This window comes from Enhydra lutris, unplaced genomic scaffold, assembly GCF_002288905.1.
Source record: "Enhydra lutris kenyoni isolate GAN:26980312 unplaced genomic scaffold, ASM228890v2 scaffoldscaffold94, whole genome shotgun sequence".
NCBI lineage: Eukaryota > Metazoa > Chordata > Mammalia > Carnivora > Mustelidae > Enhydra > Enhydra lutris.
The window spans coordinates 3,430,663-3,445,186 of NW_019154178.1; the positions used below are offsets into that span (position 1 = coordinate 3,430,663).

General features: G+C 43.9%; 1 protein-coding gene across 2 annotated transcripts; it reads left to right on the forward strand.

The window, feature by feature from the left end:
• The first annotated feature begins 5,450 nt into the window (after positions 1 to 5,450).
• Positions 5,451 to 8,389, forward strand: LOC111138957 (T-cell surface glycoprotein CD1a-like). 2 transcript variants are annotated; one of them, XM_022490991.1, is made up of 6 exons: positions 5,451 to 5,511; positions 6,074 to 6,340; positions 7,022 to 7,300; positions 7,499 to 7,777; positions 8,106 to 8,196; positions 8,344 to 8,389. In XM_022490991.1, the coding sequence occupies exons 1-6, from the start codon at positions 5,451 to 5,453 to the stop codon at positions 8,387 to 8,389; spliced, it is 1,023 nt and encodes a 340-aa protein (XP_022346699.1). The 2 variants fall into 2 exon arrangements, with proteins under 2 accessions (XP_022346699.1, XP_022346700.1); XM_022490992.1 differs by having other exon boundaries at positions 5,494 to 5,533.
• The last annotated feature ends 6,135 nt before the right edge of the window (positions 8,390 to 14,524 follow it).

Consider the following 14,524-nt stretch of genomic DNA (forward strand, 5'->3'; position numbering starts at 1 on the left):
AGGGAAATTGGAAGGAGAAGTTAACCATGAGAGACTATGGACTCTGAAAACAATCTGAGGGTTTTGAAGGGGTAGGGGTGGGAGGTTGGGAGAACCAGGTGGTGGGTATTGGAGAGAGCACGGATTGCATGGAGCACTGGGTGTGGTGCAAAAACAATGAATACTGTTATGCTGAAAAGAAATAAAAAATTAAAAAAAGAAAAAAGAACCTAAATGTGAGACCTGAAATCATAAAAATCCTAGAAGAGAGCACAGCCAATAAAGACTCTGACACTGGTCACAACAGCATTTTTTCTAGATATGTCTCCAGAGGCAAAGGAAACAAAAGTGAAAATAAACTATTAGGACCCACTGCATCAAAAACTAGTGATGTATTTTATGATGACTAACATGACACAATGAAAAAAAGGACTCGTCAAAATAAAATGCTTCTGTGGAGGAGTTAAGATGCTGGAGGAGAGAAGTCTCAAATTCATGTTTTCCCTGGAATTCAGCTAGTTATAGAATCATTCTGAACACCTGCAAAATCAACAGGAGATCTGAGAAAAGAATTCCTGCAATTCTACAAATAGGAAAGTGACCACTTTTTGCAAGGTAAGAGGTGCAGAGAAATGAATCTGGGTTAATAGATCAGAATGTAAACTGCAGGGGGGCGGGCATGCTTACAGTGGCTACCCAGAAAGTATTAAAAGCAGAAGAGCACAGAATCAGAACTTTTAGAAGTCGACTGCACTGGGGATGTCCCTGGTTTAAAGGTGCTCAGGTGCTGAACGGGGGTGGAATCTGAGGTGGGGCAGTGTGGTCTCAGGAGCCCTTAGGTCACAAAAAGGACAGGGGTGTTTGCATGTGACACAGTTCCTAAGCATCTGAGGCTGGCTGAAAACTGCAAGTCTAGGCACTGGCTTTTTGCTGGACTTTGCCATAAACTGTGAAACCCTGCTTGGTCGCATGGCTGCTCTCCAGGCAGAGACCCACCGAAAAGCAGAAACACGGCAAAAAAGCCTCCCTCCCCTGGGAGGAAAGGCACAGATCCAGGCCAAAGGCATCTGTAATGTTTGGAGACTGGAAACTGGGTCTCGGGCCTGAGGTAAAAATGCTTGGTCAAAAGCTGGGTGAATACACGGATCCAACAGACACCAGGGAGACAAGGGACGGATGGCTCTTCTTTGAGGGCTCACTGAAGATCTGGGAGGGCGCTGAACTTCCAGCTGCTGGGCTAGGAATTGGGGCACTGTCATCTTCATCTTCCCCCACTGAAAGAAGGTCCTGAAATCCTTCTGTGAAAAAAACGGCAGCACAAAGTGCAATCTGAAGCCAATTACACTGAACCTGGCTCCCTGGCAAGGAGGGTGCAATTCCACCGGGCAAAGACACCTGAGAATCAGTGTGACAGGCCCCTCTCCCAGAAGATCAGCAGGAACAACTCACTAGGACCAAGTGTACCAATCTTAGAGAACTGAAAAACTCCGGGTCTTGGGGACAACAGCATCGGTGGTTTTTTAAACCATTCTTTAGTCTTTTATTTTTATTTTTTCAACTATTTTCTTATTTTTATCCTTTCTTTTTAAAAGTTTTAAATTTTTGTTTTGCTTATACTATACATATATGTGTATACTATACATATACTATATATATTTATATATGATATACATGTTTATATATAAAGATATACACAAACATATATAAACAATATATATTTATATATATAAACATCTATATAGAAATATATATATTATTCTCATTTTATTCTATTTTATTTTTGGATATATATATACGTTTTTCTCTCTTTCTTATTTTGGGATCTAGTTGCTTTAACAAACAGACCAAAATACACCCAAGGTTAATTTATTGTTTTGTTCTTTTTTTTCTGCTTGTTTGATTTTTTTTCTTTTTTCCTCTCCTTTTTTTCCCCTCCTTTTTCTTTCATTACGTTATGTTAGTCACCATACAGTACATCATTAGTGTTGGTGTAGCACCCACTGCTTTATGCGGTCTGTGCTCTCCTTAATACCCATCCCTAAGCTCACCCATCCCTTCACTCCCATCCCCTCTAAAACCCTCAGTTTCTTTCTTATTTTGCTTGGTTTATGTTTCCTTCTGGTTTGTTTTGTTTGTGTTTTGTGGTGTTATTGTTGCTATTTTTGTCTTTTCTTTCCCTTTCGTCTATTCTGTTCTGGACATAATGACAAGACAGAGAAACTTGCCCCAAAAGAAAGAACAAGAGGCAGTATACATGGCCAGGGATTTAATCAATATGGATATAAGTAAGATGTCAGAAGTAGAATTCAAAACAATATTTATAAGATAAGAGTGAGGCTTGTAAAAAGTATGGAATATAGTAGAGAATCCCTTATAGAAATAAAATAATAAAATAACTAAAATATCATCAGGCTAAAATTTAAAAATGCTATTACTGAGAAGCAGTAAAAAATGGAGGCAAAGGAAACAAAAGCAAAAATGAACTATTGGGACTTCATCAAGATAAAAAGCTTTTGCACAGCAATGGAAATAGTCAACAAAACCAAAAGACAATCTACAAAATGGGAGAAGATATTTGTAAATGTCATCTCAGATAAAGGGCTAGTATCCAAGATCTATAAAGAACTTATCAAACTCAAGACCCAAAAAACAAATAATTCAGACAAGAAACGGGCATAAGCTATGAATAGACATTTCTCCAATGAAGACATATAATTGGCCAATAGACACATGAGAAAACACTCCACAACACTCACCACCAGGGAAATACAAATCAAAACCACAATGAGACACCAGCTCACACCAGTCAGAATGGCTAAAATTAACAAGTCAGGAAACAACAGATGTTGGCAAGGATGCGGAGAAAGGGGAACCCTCTTATGTTCTTGGTGGGAATGCAAATTGGTACAGCCACTCTGGGAGACAATATGGTGGTTCCACAAGACATTAAAATTAGAGTTACCCTGAGACAGCCATTGCACTACTAGGTATTTAACCAAAGGATGCAAACACAGTGATTTGGAGGGACACGTGCACCCCAGTGTTTATGGCAACAATGTCCACAAAAGCCAAAATATGGAAAAAGCCAAGATGGATAAAAAAGAATATATATATATATATTCTTTTAATGTGTGTGTATATATATATATACACACACACACATATATACATGTATTTATGTATATAAGTATCTATATTTGTGTGTATAGTTATACATATGTACATTTATTTATATGTGTATATAATATATATTATATATTATGTATTATATAGTATATTACATACAATATATATTATATTACATACAATATATATTATATTACATATAATATATATTATTATATATAATAATTTAATCTAATTAAGAGATGGGTAGAAGACATGAGTAGACATTTCTCTAAAGAAGACATTCAGATGGCCAATAGGCACAGGAAAAAATGTTCAACATCTCTCATCATCAGGGAAATGCATATCCAAAACACAATGAGATATCATCTCACACCTGTCCCATTGACTAAATTCAAAAACACGCAAGAAACAAGTGTTGCAGAGGAAGCAAAGTAAAAGGAACTCTTGTACACTTGGTGGGAATGCAAACTGGCGCAGCCATGGTGGGAAACAATATGGAGGTGCTTCAAAAAATTAGAAACAGATTTACCATATGATCCAGTAATGGATCCAGTATGATCCAGTAATTCCACTATTTACCCGAAGACTGTGAAAACACTAAAATGAAAAGCCACATGCACCCCAGTATTTACTGCAATATTATTTACGTTAGTCAATGTACAGAGGCAACCCAAGTGTCCATAGATAGAGGAATACAGAAAAAAAAGGTGTGGTATGTACCCATAATAAAATATTACTTGGCCATAAAAGTTACCAAAATCTTCCCATTTGCAGCAACATGGGAGGAGCTAGAGTATGATGGTAAGTGAAATAGTCACTCAGAGAAAGACAAATGCCATATGATTTCTTCATGTGTGGAATTTAAGAAACAAACAAATGAACAAAGAAAAAAGTGCCAAAGGAAAAAACAGCCTCTTATCTATAGAGAACACACTACTGGTTCCCAGGGGGGAGATGGATGGGTAGTGGGAGAAATAGGTGAAGGGGATTAGGATTACACCTATATTGATGAGCACTGAGTCATAACATTGTTGAATCCTTATACTACTCCCTGAAACTAATATAAAACTGTATGTTAACTGTACTGGAACTTAAAATAAACCAACCAAAGAAAAAGTAACTCAGTAACTCAGCACACTAAATTGTATAGCTCTTGGTTTATATGTTTCCCTTCCCAGGTAGACTAAAAGCTCCTTGTGTAAAGTGATTGCACTGAACACTATTTTCATGAGTGTAGCACAGTGCTTGGATCCAGGCAGGTGCTGACTGACTGTTTGGTGAGTGGATATATGTTAATGCAAGTCAGAAGGAGAGGGTTTTCTTCAGATGTTTCAGTGTCCTGTGGTCTCTGTGATGGCTACTGGTTCCTCCCTATGAACCATGGCAGACTGCTGGTTGCTGAAACTGTTACACAAGCAGTCAAGGGGGAATCTGGACAAGCAAATAGAGCGACTGATAAAAAGAATCCCATTGGACCAAAATGGAACTTGAGGCCATGTCAAATTCCCAAAACTTGCTTAATCCATAACCTAACTACATTTCTCACTTCCCTCAGAAATGTTCACCTGTCAATGAGTAATCTCTAGTGGGCACCAGGGAGGAATTCTGTCACATGGGCCCTCTCCATCTCCCAAGGACGGGCGGTCATCTGCATGATAACACCCCCTGCTCTCCCAGTTAAGGGAAGGTGACCTTCCCTGAAACACCCATGTCTCTTCTTTTGCCAATTTCCTTTCTATAAAGTTTACCCATTTGCATCACTCTTCAGAGCTTCCCTCCACCTGCCTGATGCTGCCTTGAATCACTGAATGAAACCAATTAGATCTTCAAATTTACCTGTTTTTGTTTTTTTTAACACAAGGAGTGATAAGTTAGAGATGTGAATGAGCTGGGGTGGGGGTGAGATAGGGAGGGAAATACATGGGAGGTGTCACATGGGCCTGAGAGAAAGAGTGACAGCAGGGTCCAGGGCTGGGTGCTGGGAGCCATGTGTTATTAGGCATTATTGTCTGGATGAGAAGGAAAGGCACAAGAGGTGGGGTCACTTTTCTATGCCACACAGGACTTGTTCTGTAGCAACTGAATAAGGGGAGGGGGAGCAGGGTGGAAGCTGGTGACAGGGAGAAGCTGGAAGCCTGAGAGGAGGGTCAGACCGGGAGGGGAACTGAGAGTCTGAGTAGGTGCCCAGGGTTGAGGGAGGAGCACATTAGCATGTCGCAGAGACTCAGGGAAGGCTTGTGTGTGGAGAAGGAAGTCAGAAGAGAGGGCTGTGTGGGGGGGTAGGTTTGTAAGAAAAGAGGTCAAAGACTGACTTAGTAAAAGAAAGAACATCTGCAAGTACAATGCTGTTCCTGCAACTTGTGTTGCTGGTGGTTCTCCTCCCAGATGGTGACAGTGAAGATGGTGAGAACTCTGGCCCTGCCCAGTGGGTGCACGTGTGTGTGCGCATGAGTGTGTGTCTGCCGGTCTTTGTGTGTGTGATGTGTGTACATGTACTTATATGCATTTGAATATGTGTATGTGTGTGTATGTGTGTGTAACTATGAATGAGTGTGTGTGTGTGTATTGATGTTTGTGTATGTCTGTGTGTGTGCATGTGTGTCTGTATGTCTGTTTGTATATGTGTTTATGTGTGTGCACCTATGTACATCTCTGTGCATGATTTTGTGTGTATATGTGTGTATTTGTACCTCTCTGTGTGTGCATTCATGATATGGGTTCCCCAGCTTATATCTGGGGAGAGAGAGTGTCAACCTGGTTCCTTCCCGAGAATCCCTGACTCCAGAGCCATGTGCTCTTCTGAAGGATGGGTATGAAGCTAAGGGCACTGGGGCAGCACATGTCTCCTGAGACAACTATGGCCTCCCTGTTGTCCAGATTTAGGTTCCCCTCCCTGGCACCTTCTCCATTCTCTCTTCTTCCCAGTACCTTCCTCTTCCAAAGTCAACCTTTTCTTTTTCCACAGACTTCCGGGATCCTATCTCTTTCCGAATTATCCTGACCACATCCTTTCACAACCATTCCTGGACCCGGAATCAAGGATCAGCTTGGCTGGATGAGATACAGACTCATGCCTGGGACAGCAAGACTGGTGTTTTCATTTTCCTGCAGCCTTGGTCCAAGGGCAACTTTAGCAAGAAGGAGCTGACAGAAGTAGAAAAATTATTCTACACATACTCCATTAGATCTCCTTCAACATATCATAACCACGTCAGTCAATGGCAGCTTGAATGTGAGTTCAATTCACTTAGGGGTGGGATGGATGTGTCAGGTATGTGTGCATCTCCTTGAATTCCTTCTGCTTCTAGGAAGGAGCTTCCAGTGGCTTCTGAGTCTCATGTCTCTCCATCATATATATGAATAACACACATCTAGGCAGGAGGTAGAAGACAGACCGCGATTCTTGAAAGGCTTCATGTCTCTTGCTACTGGCTCTTCCTTTCATTAACTGCAGACTGCTTTCCTACTCCTGAGTAATATCCTGTGGCCACCCCGTCCCTACTCTTCTACCAGGCACCTTCTTCTTCCTCACTCTGTGAATGAGTCCTTGAACTTTAATTTTCTCACCCCTCAAACCCATGCTCAAACACTGTCTGTTTTCCCTGTACCCCACTACACTCCCTTCACCCTAGATTTCTTTTACTCCACCTCTCCCACTGAACCCTTCCCTATTCTTTGCCCACACCATTCATATCTCTCCTCCAACATTTGTTCCTTCCTCAATCATTCACCTCTTCCTCTGTCTGCATTGACCGCCACTTCCCCTTGTGTGAGTGTCCCCTCAAACCAATCTTGGCTCCAATCCTTCCAATCCCCTGAACTTCTTCCTCTGTTTACCCCATCCTTGGCTTCCATTCATCTCATTTCCTTTTTCACTCCCCCTATACTGTAACTCACAGTCTCTCTTCCCCAGATCCCTTCCAGGTTCAGCTGGTGTTAGGCTGTGATTCCCACTTTGGAAAAGCATCAGTTGGCTTCATGCGGATTGCTTATCAAGGATCAGATCTCATGAGTTTCCAGAACATGTCATGGTGGCCATCTCCAAAAGGAGGAAGTAGGGCTCAGCAGGTCTGCAGAGTATTCAATCAGTACCATGTTTTCAATGAAATAGTACACAAACTCCTCAGTGACTCCTGCCCCCGGTTCCTTTTGGGTCTTCTTGATGCAGGGAAGACATATCTCCAGCGACAAGGTCAGTCCTGGTCCCTCCCTCCATGAATTCTCTACTCTTCACTCATAAATGTGTACCATTCCCTCAAATTCAGGGTGAGAACAAGCCAAGAGGGAGAAGGGATGATGTTGATGGGTCTAGAGGTAGAAAGATATGTCTATCTAAAGTGTTGTGAAGATCTACCCTCTCAGTCTGTGATTATCTGTCCTGTGTCTGCAGTGAGACCAGAGGCCTGGCTGTCCACTGGCCTCAATCCCAGTCCTGGCCATCTCCTGCTGGTGTGCCACGTCTCTGGGTTCTATCCAAAGCCTGTATGGATGATGTGGATGCGGGGTGAGCAGGAGCAACAAGGGACTCAGCGAGGTGACGTTCTGCCCCATGCTGATGGGACATGGTATCTTCAGATGTCCTTGGTTGTGAAAGCCAGGGAAGCAGCTGGCTTGTTGTGCCGGGTGAGACACAGCTGTCTGGGAGGCCAGGACATCATCCTCTACTGGGGTGAGAAAGAGCTGGGATCCACCTGGGAAAGGGGGCTGGTATTCTCTAACAGAGTTGGAGAACCCGATGAAAAATAGGGAATTCTAGGGATTCCAGACCACAATGGACCAAAAAGTAATCCAATAAGTGGAAGAGCTGAGGGTGAAGGTCCTGCAGATCTGGGAGGATGCAGAGTTGGGTGAAGGGTCCATCTCTGAGGAGAAATAGGAGAAGAGAGAAGAGGAATGGGGGTTGGTGAGGCAGAAGGTGACAGGAGCACAAGACCAGGGAAGTGCTGCTCAACCCAGGCTGGATGGGAAATGACACCCTTTGTGTGCCAAACCCACAGAGCAGCCCCACTCCATGGGATTGGTCTTCCTCGTGGTGATAGTGCCCCTGGTGCTTCTGGCAGGTCTGGCATTGTGGCTCTGGAAGCACTGGTAAGTATCTGGAGCCACCTTCCTGCTCTTTCTTACATGTCTCCCCACCTTTCAGTCTGTCCTCAGCCCTCCTGCTTCTGCTGGCCTTATTCCCTGCAGTTTTCACCTCCACCTGCTGCAGAATGACTCTTCCTCTGTTGCTCCCAGGAAAACACACTGGAGACATCAATGCACTGGCTTCCCTTTGGAGTGAGATCCTAGCAGCCAAGGCTCCAGTACTTCACTAAACCCAGCTCAGCGGTGATGTGCTCGCAACTCTCTATGTGCAACTTTATCTTTCAGTTGTGCTTAATGATCATTTGTCAATATAAGCTCAGTGTAATTTAGTGGAATTTGTTGTTCTGAACTTACATCTCAATATTTATATCTGAGAAATCAAGTCCCAGTACATGCTGGGGTCATCAGGTGTCAGATATCACTTCCTCCTGATAACCCTCCCTGATTCAGAGGCAGAAGCAGTGTACTGTTGAGAATGTTCACCACTTTTCCTGAACTTTTGTAAATCTTTGCCTCATTTCCCACACCTCCTTACCTCCAGCTAGGTCCCTCTTCCCCTCTAATTGTCAGGATTTGTAAGATCAAAGTCAGTGTCTTATTAATATGTATATCCTTGACAGTGAGTCTCACCTGAATGAAATATGTGCTCAATAAAAATCTGTGTTGAGTTCATGCCACATTTATAGGTTTTTCTTTTGCTTCCTGACAAGTTTGTAGTAGTTGAGAGGTCTGATGCTCTTCTTATTAAAAATCTTGGCACCTGGCCAAAGGAATTCCCAATCCTCTGGATCTTTTCTGATGTTTCTGAGCCCCCGAGGAGAAACAGTTTTACCTGTGACCATTCCAGTTATTTAGCTGCAGAGACCTGTTGGAGTGGGCCTGTTTCCTGATCCTTGTGGTTGAGGGCAGGGGAATGAGATGCTCTCTCCTGTCCTGGATGATAATACCATGGTATAAATCCTGAGACAAGTGAAATTAATTTTTTAGCACCAGAGAAGCAAGCCTGAAGATGAAACCTGCATGGAAGGAGGCAGAGAAATTGTACACATGAAATTTGCCAGGAGGATACATCTGAAGTGTTCTCACCACAAGAAAGTTGAAGAAAAGAACAGAAAAAGAAACAAGAGTTTCAGGAGGGAGGAGTAAACATGGTGGAGTAGGAGGAACTCAAGTTCACCTGGCTCCTTAAACACAGCTAGATAAATATAAGATCATTCTGGATACCCAAGAAATCTACCTGAGGACTGGTAGATCTGAGGACTGACACAGCTAGAGGCACAGAAGAGGTCACATCATGGAAGGTAGGAGGTACAGAGACCTGATTATCTGACTTGGGGGAGAAATGGATCATGGATGTTGAGGGGGGAAAGGAGCCCTTGTCACAGACAGGAGGGGTGGGGAAGAAAGGAGTGTGGAAGGGATGACACAATGAGAACTCTCCTCCAAAGCCAATGATTGGGAAACTAGGAAGCGCTAATTTGTGAGTTTTTGCAACCAGTGGGGCTCAACAACTGGAGTTTTAGAGGTCTGCACCTGATGTGGAGTCCAGTGGGCACTTCAGTGCTTCTGTGGAGGAGGGCACAAGTCCAGGGGCAGACAGTATTCTGGTGTTTCTAATAAAAGGGTTGGGCATTTTTAATTCTACCTTAGGAAATCCAATGAAATGTCCTAGAATTCAGGGTGTCCAAACCCATTAAGGTATATAAACAGTTATGCCTGGTCCCAAGGTTAACTTAGAGGCCTCTTCTACCAGAAGGGCTGTAAACCCCGGTACTCAGAGGTGGGAGGCCATCCCTGTGCCACAGGATCTAGATTCTTAGGTGTGTGAACAAGTGTTGGGAAGACCCCAGCATTTGGATCAAGACTCCAGGGGCCACTCCACTTCTCTCATGCACATGTAAAGAGAAGTGTTTCTAGAGGTCTGGCAGGTCCACTGCTGGTGCCCCTGTAAGTACCCGACGGAGGGCTCCAAAAGTTTTCGTCATTTTAGGTTCTCACTCCAGAGACTCCCCCTCAGGTCCCTTCAGGGCCTCATTAAAAGCCTTGTTATTAATCTAAATTGGGGTATCCATATTGGACAAAACCCTGTGATACCAAAAAGGAATGAAGCTGCTATTTTGTGGAGGGAGTATTCATGTTAAATTGAGACCCTTATGGTTGTCGGAGAGGCTCTTAGTGCCCAGAGTTAATAATAATCCTAGGATTTGAACCTTCTGAGAGGAAATTTGGGCCTTTCAAGGGGAGATCTTATAGTCCAGAAGGGAAGCTCTGAAGCACCAGGATGGTATTTGTGTCAGAAGTGCTGTCATCAGGGCTGCAGATAAGTAAATCACCAGCATATTGAAGTAGGACACTGTATCTGGGGAGCTGAGGTGTAGAGAAGGTGTAGAGAAGTCCTTGGTTAGGTCCTGCCCAAATGAATCTGGACAGTTCCTAAAGCCCTGAGGGAGGAGAGTCCAAGTTAGCTGTTGAGTAACCTAGTGGAGGGGTCCTGCCACTCAAAGGTGAGAGGAGCTGGGAATCCACTGCACTGGGATCCAGAAAAAGGTATCTTTTAGATCCAGCACTGTGTCTGAGGAGATCCATCCTAGGAGGCTATAATGGTTAGGAAAATAGAAATAACAAGAAATAATGGTAGCTCTTAGATATCATTCTATATGACCCTTTGGAATTTTATTACTGAGATGGGAGTATTACAAAGCAAATTGCAGGGATGCAAAAGTCCTGTCATTAAGAATATTTGTATGAGTGGCTGTAGTCCCTGTCTGACCTCCACAAGCATACTGGCATTTTCTGGGGAAGAAATGAAGATCCTTACAGTAGTTTTTGATAGGGAATCCCCTGGAATGAAGGTGTCCCACACCTGAGGGGCACCTATTCAAAAATAGGGACCTCAATGTTTGAAGGGACAGAGGGCTGAGAGGACAAAAATGTCAGCAGGTGGCAGTCAATCTCAGAAAGACAAAGATTAGTTTGCACATTTGTCATTATGTTCCTTCCCAGAAATGGAATGGGGCAATTGGGTAAAACAGGAAAGGATTGGATAAAGGTATTGTTACCCAAAGAACAAATTAAATGGGTGTCTGGCTATGTGGGTGAGGAGAGTCTAGGACTGAAATGTGACTCCTGAGTATTTTATAAGGGTGGGAAAGAAGACACTGGTATGTATTAGGAATTCAGTTTTTCTCCTGCAACATCTAGGGTTACCCAAGTCTCTACCACAGTGATGGAGAAGATGGGAGCCTACACAGCCTTTGGGCCCCTTCAGTCAAAGGAGAGGAGACTGTTCACCCCTTCTCTGTTGGGCTGATCAAGTCAATCATAATCAAGTTACAGAGTTAAGGGCATCTGAGGGTTGTCTGGAGTGGCATTGGTGTGAGGCTGTTGATGACCTGGGATGGCCTGGGCTTGGGTTTTGGGGCCTGGGGGGACCCTCCTGCATGTGGGAAGGAGGACAGTCCCATTTCCAGTGCCCTGATTGTTTGCTCAGCGCAGGTCCTGATAGAGGATGCCTTTGACACTCTTGGGCCAGATGCCCTGACTGACAATAAGAGATACAAGCTTGACGTGCTCCTGGGACATGGGAGGCTTGTACCTTTAATGGCTTTTGCCCTTGGATGGACCCAGAGAAGGGCAGGAAGCTAGCGATAGCTGTGGTCATATATTAGGTCTGCCCCTTGTCTCTCTGTTCCCTTTTAGCAGTCAGGGCTACTCTTGGTTATTGAAGACCTTGAAGGCCATATCCAGAAGTGTTGGAACATGGGTCTGAGGTCCCTGATTGAGCTGGGTAATACAATGCATTGCTTATATTGCCATGACCTCTTGGCCCTCAGGATGTAGGCTGGTGTATATTCTCATGGCCTCTGCTAAGCAAGAATGAAATTAGATGGGATTTTCATTTGGGCCTTGGGTTATTTAAGTTGTGCATAATTCAGAGTTTTCATGACTGCTTTTTGCTTACCCTGATTAGGCACAGTATCATGTAATCCTGAATAATTCTACCAGAGTCTCCTACCTGATAATTCCATCTAGGTTTGGCATTTGGGACCACCCATACCTCCACCAGAGCACTCATGATTATGGGTCTGGGTATCACCAGCCCAGTTCTGAGACAAGACCAGATATGGGTTTTTTCCTCATGGGTACAGCACATGGTAAAGACGGTATGAATGTCCTGCCAGGTGAGATCCAAAAATAATTGTGAGGCTTTCAAAGTCCTTAGTGAAATGGGAAAGATCTTGGCTAAAGGGCCAAGTTTTCTATCTGAGATAAATCAGACATTGAAGAGGGAACATGGACACTTATGGTCCTGGCATCCTTGTTTGCTACCTCACAGAGGGTTACTATATTTTGTGGAGAAACAGAAGTCAGTTCCTTAAGCTTGTAGTTAGTGGCAGACTGGGTATGAGACAAGGAGAAGTGTCCTTGGTAGAGTGGTAACATAGTGGCTGCAGTGGCAGGGACACCTAAGGCATTAGTAGGATACAGGGGATCCTCTGAGTCTTCAGAGGGAGGGGTAAGATCATGGTATGGAATGAAAGAGAGGTGTTCTAGAATGTCTACAAGGTTAGATGGGCCATGAAACAGGAAGACACATTCCGCAGTTTTTTGCGGAGGCCAGGGTTTTGGGATAATGCCATGACAGATTGCACATATGAGACCTCCACATATTTGAAGGAGTTCTGGCAAAAGTGTCAAGCTTGAAAATAGTATTATAAAAACAAGTTCTATGGAGGGCTCTTCCCTCTTCATCCGGGAGTTTGTTCTGAGCCCAGGAAACACTACAGAAAAAAAAAAATAATAAGATGTTGCCTCTGCAGTCCTTGGGGGTCGAATTTGTTTCAGTTTTTTTTAAAGGTTTTATTTATTTATTCATTTATTTGAGAATGAGAGAGTGGGAGAGAACACAAGCCAGGGGAGGGAGAGGAACAAGCAGAATCTGCACTGAGCAGGGAGTCCACCTTGGGGCTGGATGCCACCACCCTGAGAATGTGACCTGAACTGAAATCAAGCATCAGACCCTCAACTGACTGAGCCACCCAAGGACACTAAATTTTTAAGAATACAGCCTAAGGGTGAGTCTGCAGGAATAGAGAGATTTTGTGCCATAGTTGAAAAGACCAGCTGCCATTTCTCAAAGGGCCAGTATGCCAAAGGGAATGGAGCTCTGACTCCTGGATATTTTTTCAGTCAGGTCATCCTACTAACTTCAAAAAGGACCTGACTATAGATGGAGTGACTGACCCTACTGTGGAGGCCCTACAAGAAGAGTGTCATGGCAAATAACAATGGCTATTCTTGGTGGGATGCCCCCCGCAACAGGGAGAGCCAGACCTCATTTGACCGAATAGGATTGGAAATTGAGGGGGGGATCTCACTACTCAGACACATAGGAATGTATTTTTCTTGTAGATCAAGGTTGTGATAGGGCCCATGGGAACAAAGAAATAAAGAGGTGGGACATGGAAGAAGTAAGATGACTGATAGCCAACACCAGGAAAGGGTCCCAATATGTGTGTATTTGTGCACTTCCCTCAGTCTGTAATGTGTGCAGATTTGCCCTGAATGACCCACTGTTGGGAAGTGTGCCACACATTGGGAATGGAAACCTCAGGGGGACAGAGTGGGAAAGCAGAGAGAAAAGGGTCCTTCACCCTCACAGGCATGGACAATCTGATGTGTTGTTCTCAGACCTTCAGACCACACTGGAAACCTGCAGTGGCTAGAGATCCTCAGTTATTTAAGTAGTACTAGACACTGAAGGGCCAAAAAGAGAAAGGAGAGGAAGGGAAGAGTCCCTCTGAATGGCATGAGCGAAAATCTCTCACCTTTTTGGTCTATTTCCTGGAGCTATAAAACCCCAGGGAGGGGTAACCTTAGCTATAGGTCATCAATTTCCCAAGAAGTACTAGAGTTGGTCCACTGAGGGAAAGTTCCAAGAAATTCCATGGGTATCTGGGGTGACCCTGGCCCTGCAAAGTCTCCACATTAGAGCCACCAAGTGTGGGGCAATGGTGAGAGCAATGTAAGAATCCACCAAAGGCTGGGCAAAGAAAATAGAAGTTTACTGAATACCCTGTCAGGGAGCTGTGGACAAGACAGCAAAGGAGAGACTGTCTGGGAGGAGGAAATGGTGGGTAACTGTAGTTAAGGAGGAAGGTGAACATGTCTGGGATCATATGGAATTTTCCATTTTTGGTATATGTATCCAGGTGTAGTAATCCATTGGTCAGCTAGGGATTATGGATGTTGTAGGTACGTCACCTAACTGGCTTGCTTGTATTCAGCCAAGGGGTAAGGGTTCACTGTGGGCCCTTCTACCTTACTCAGG

Coding starts and splice junctions, on each gene's coding strand:
- LOC111138957 (XM_022490991.1), top strand. CDS start 5,451: ATGCTGTTCCTGCAACTTGTGTTGCTGGTGGTTCTCCTCCCAGATGGT. Junction 5,512..6,073: donor AGATGGTGACAGTGAAGATG/GTGAGAACTCTG, acceptor CTTTTTCCACAG/ACTTCCGGGATCCTATCTCT. Junction 7,301..7,498: donor GACATATCTCCAGCGACAAG/GTCAGTCCTGGT, acceptor CTGTGTCTGCAG/TGAGACCAGAGGCCTGGCTG.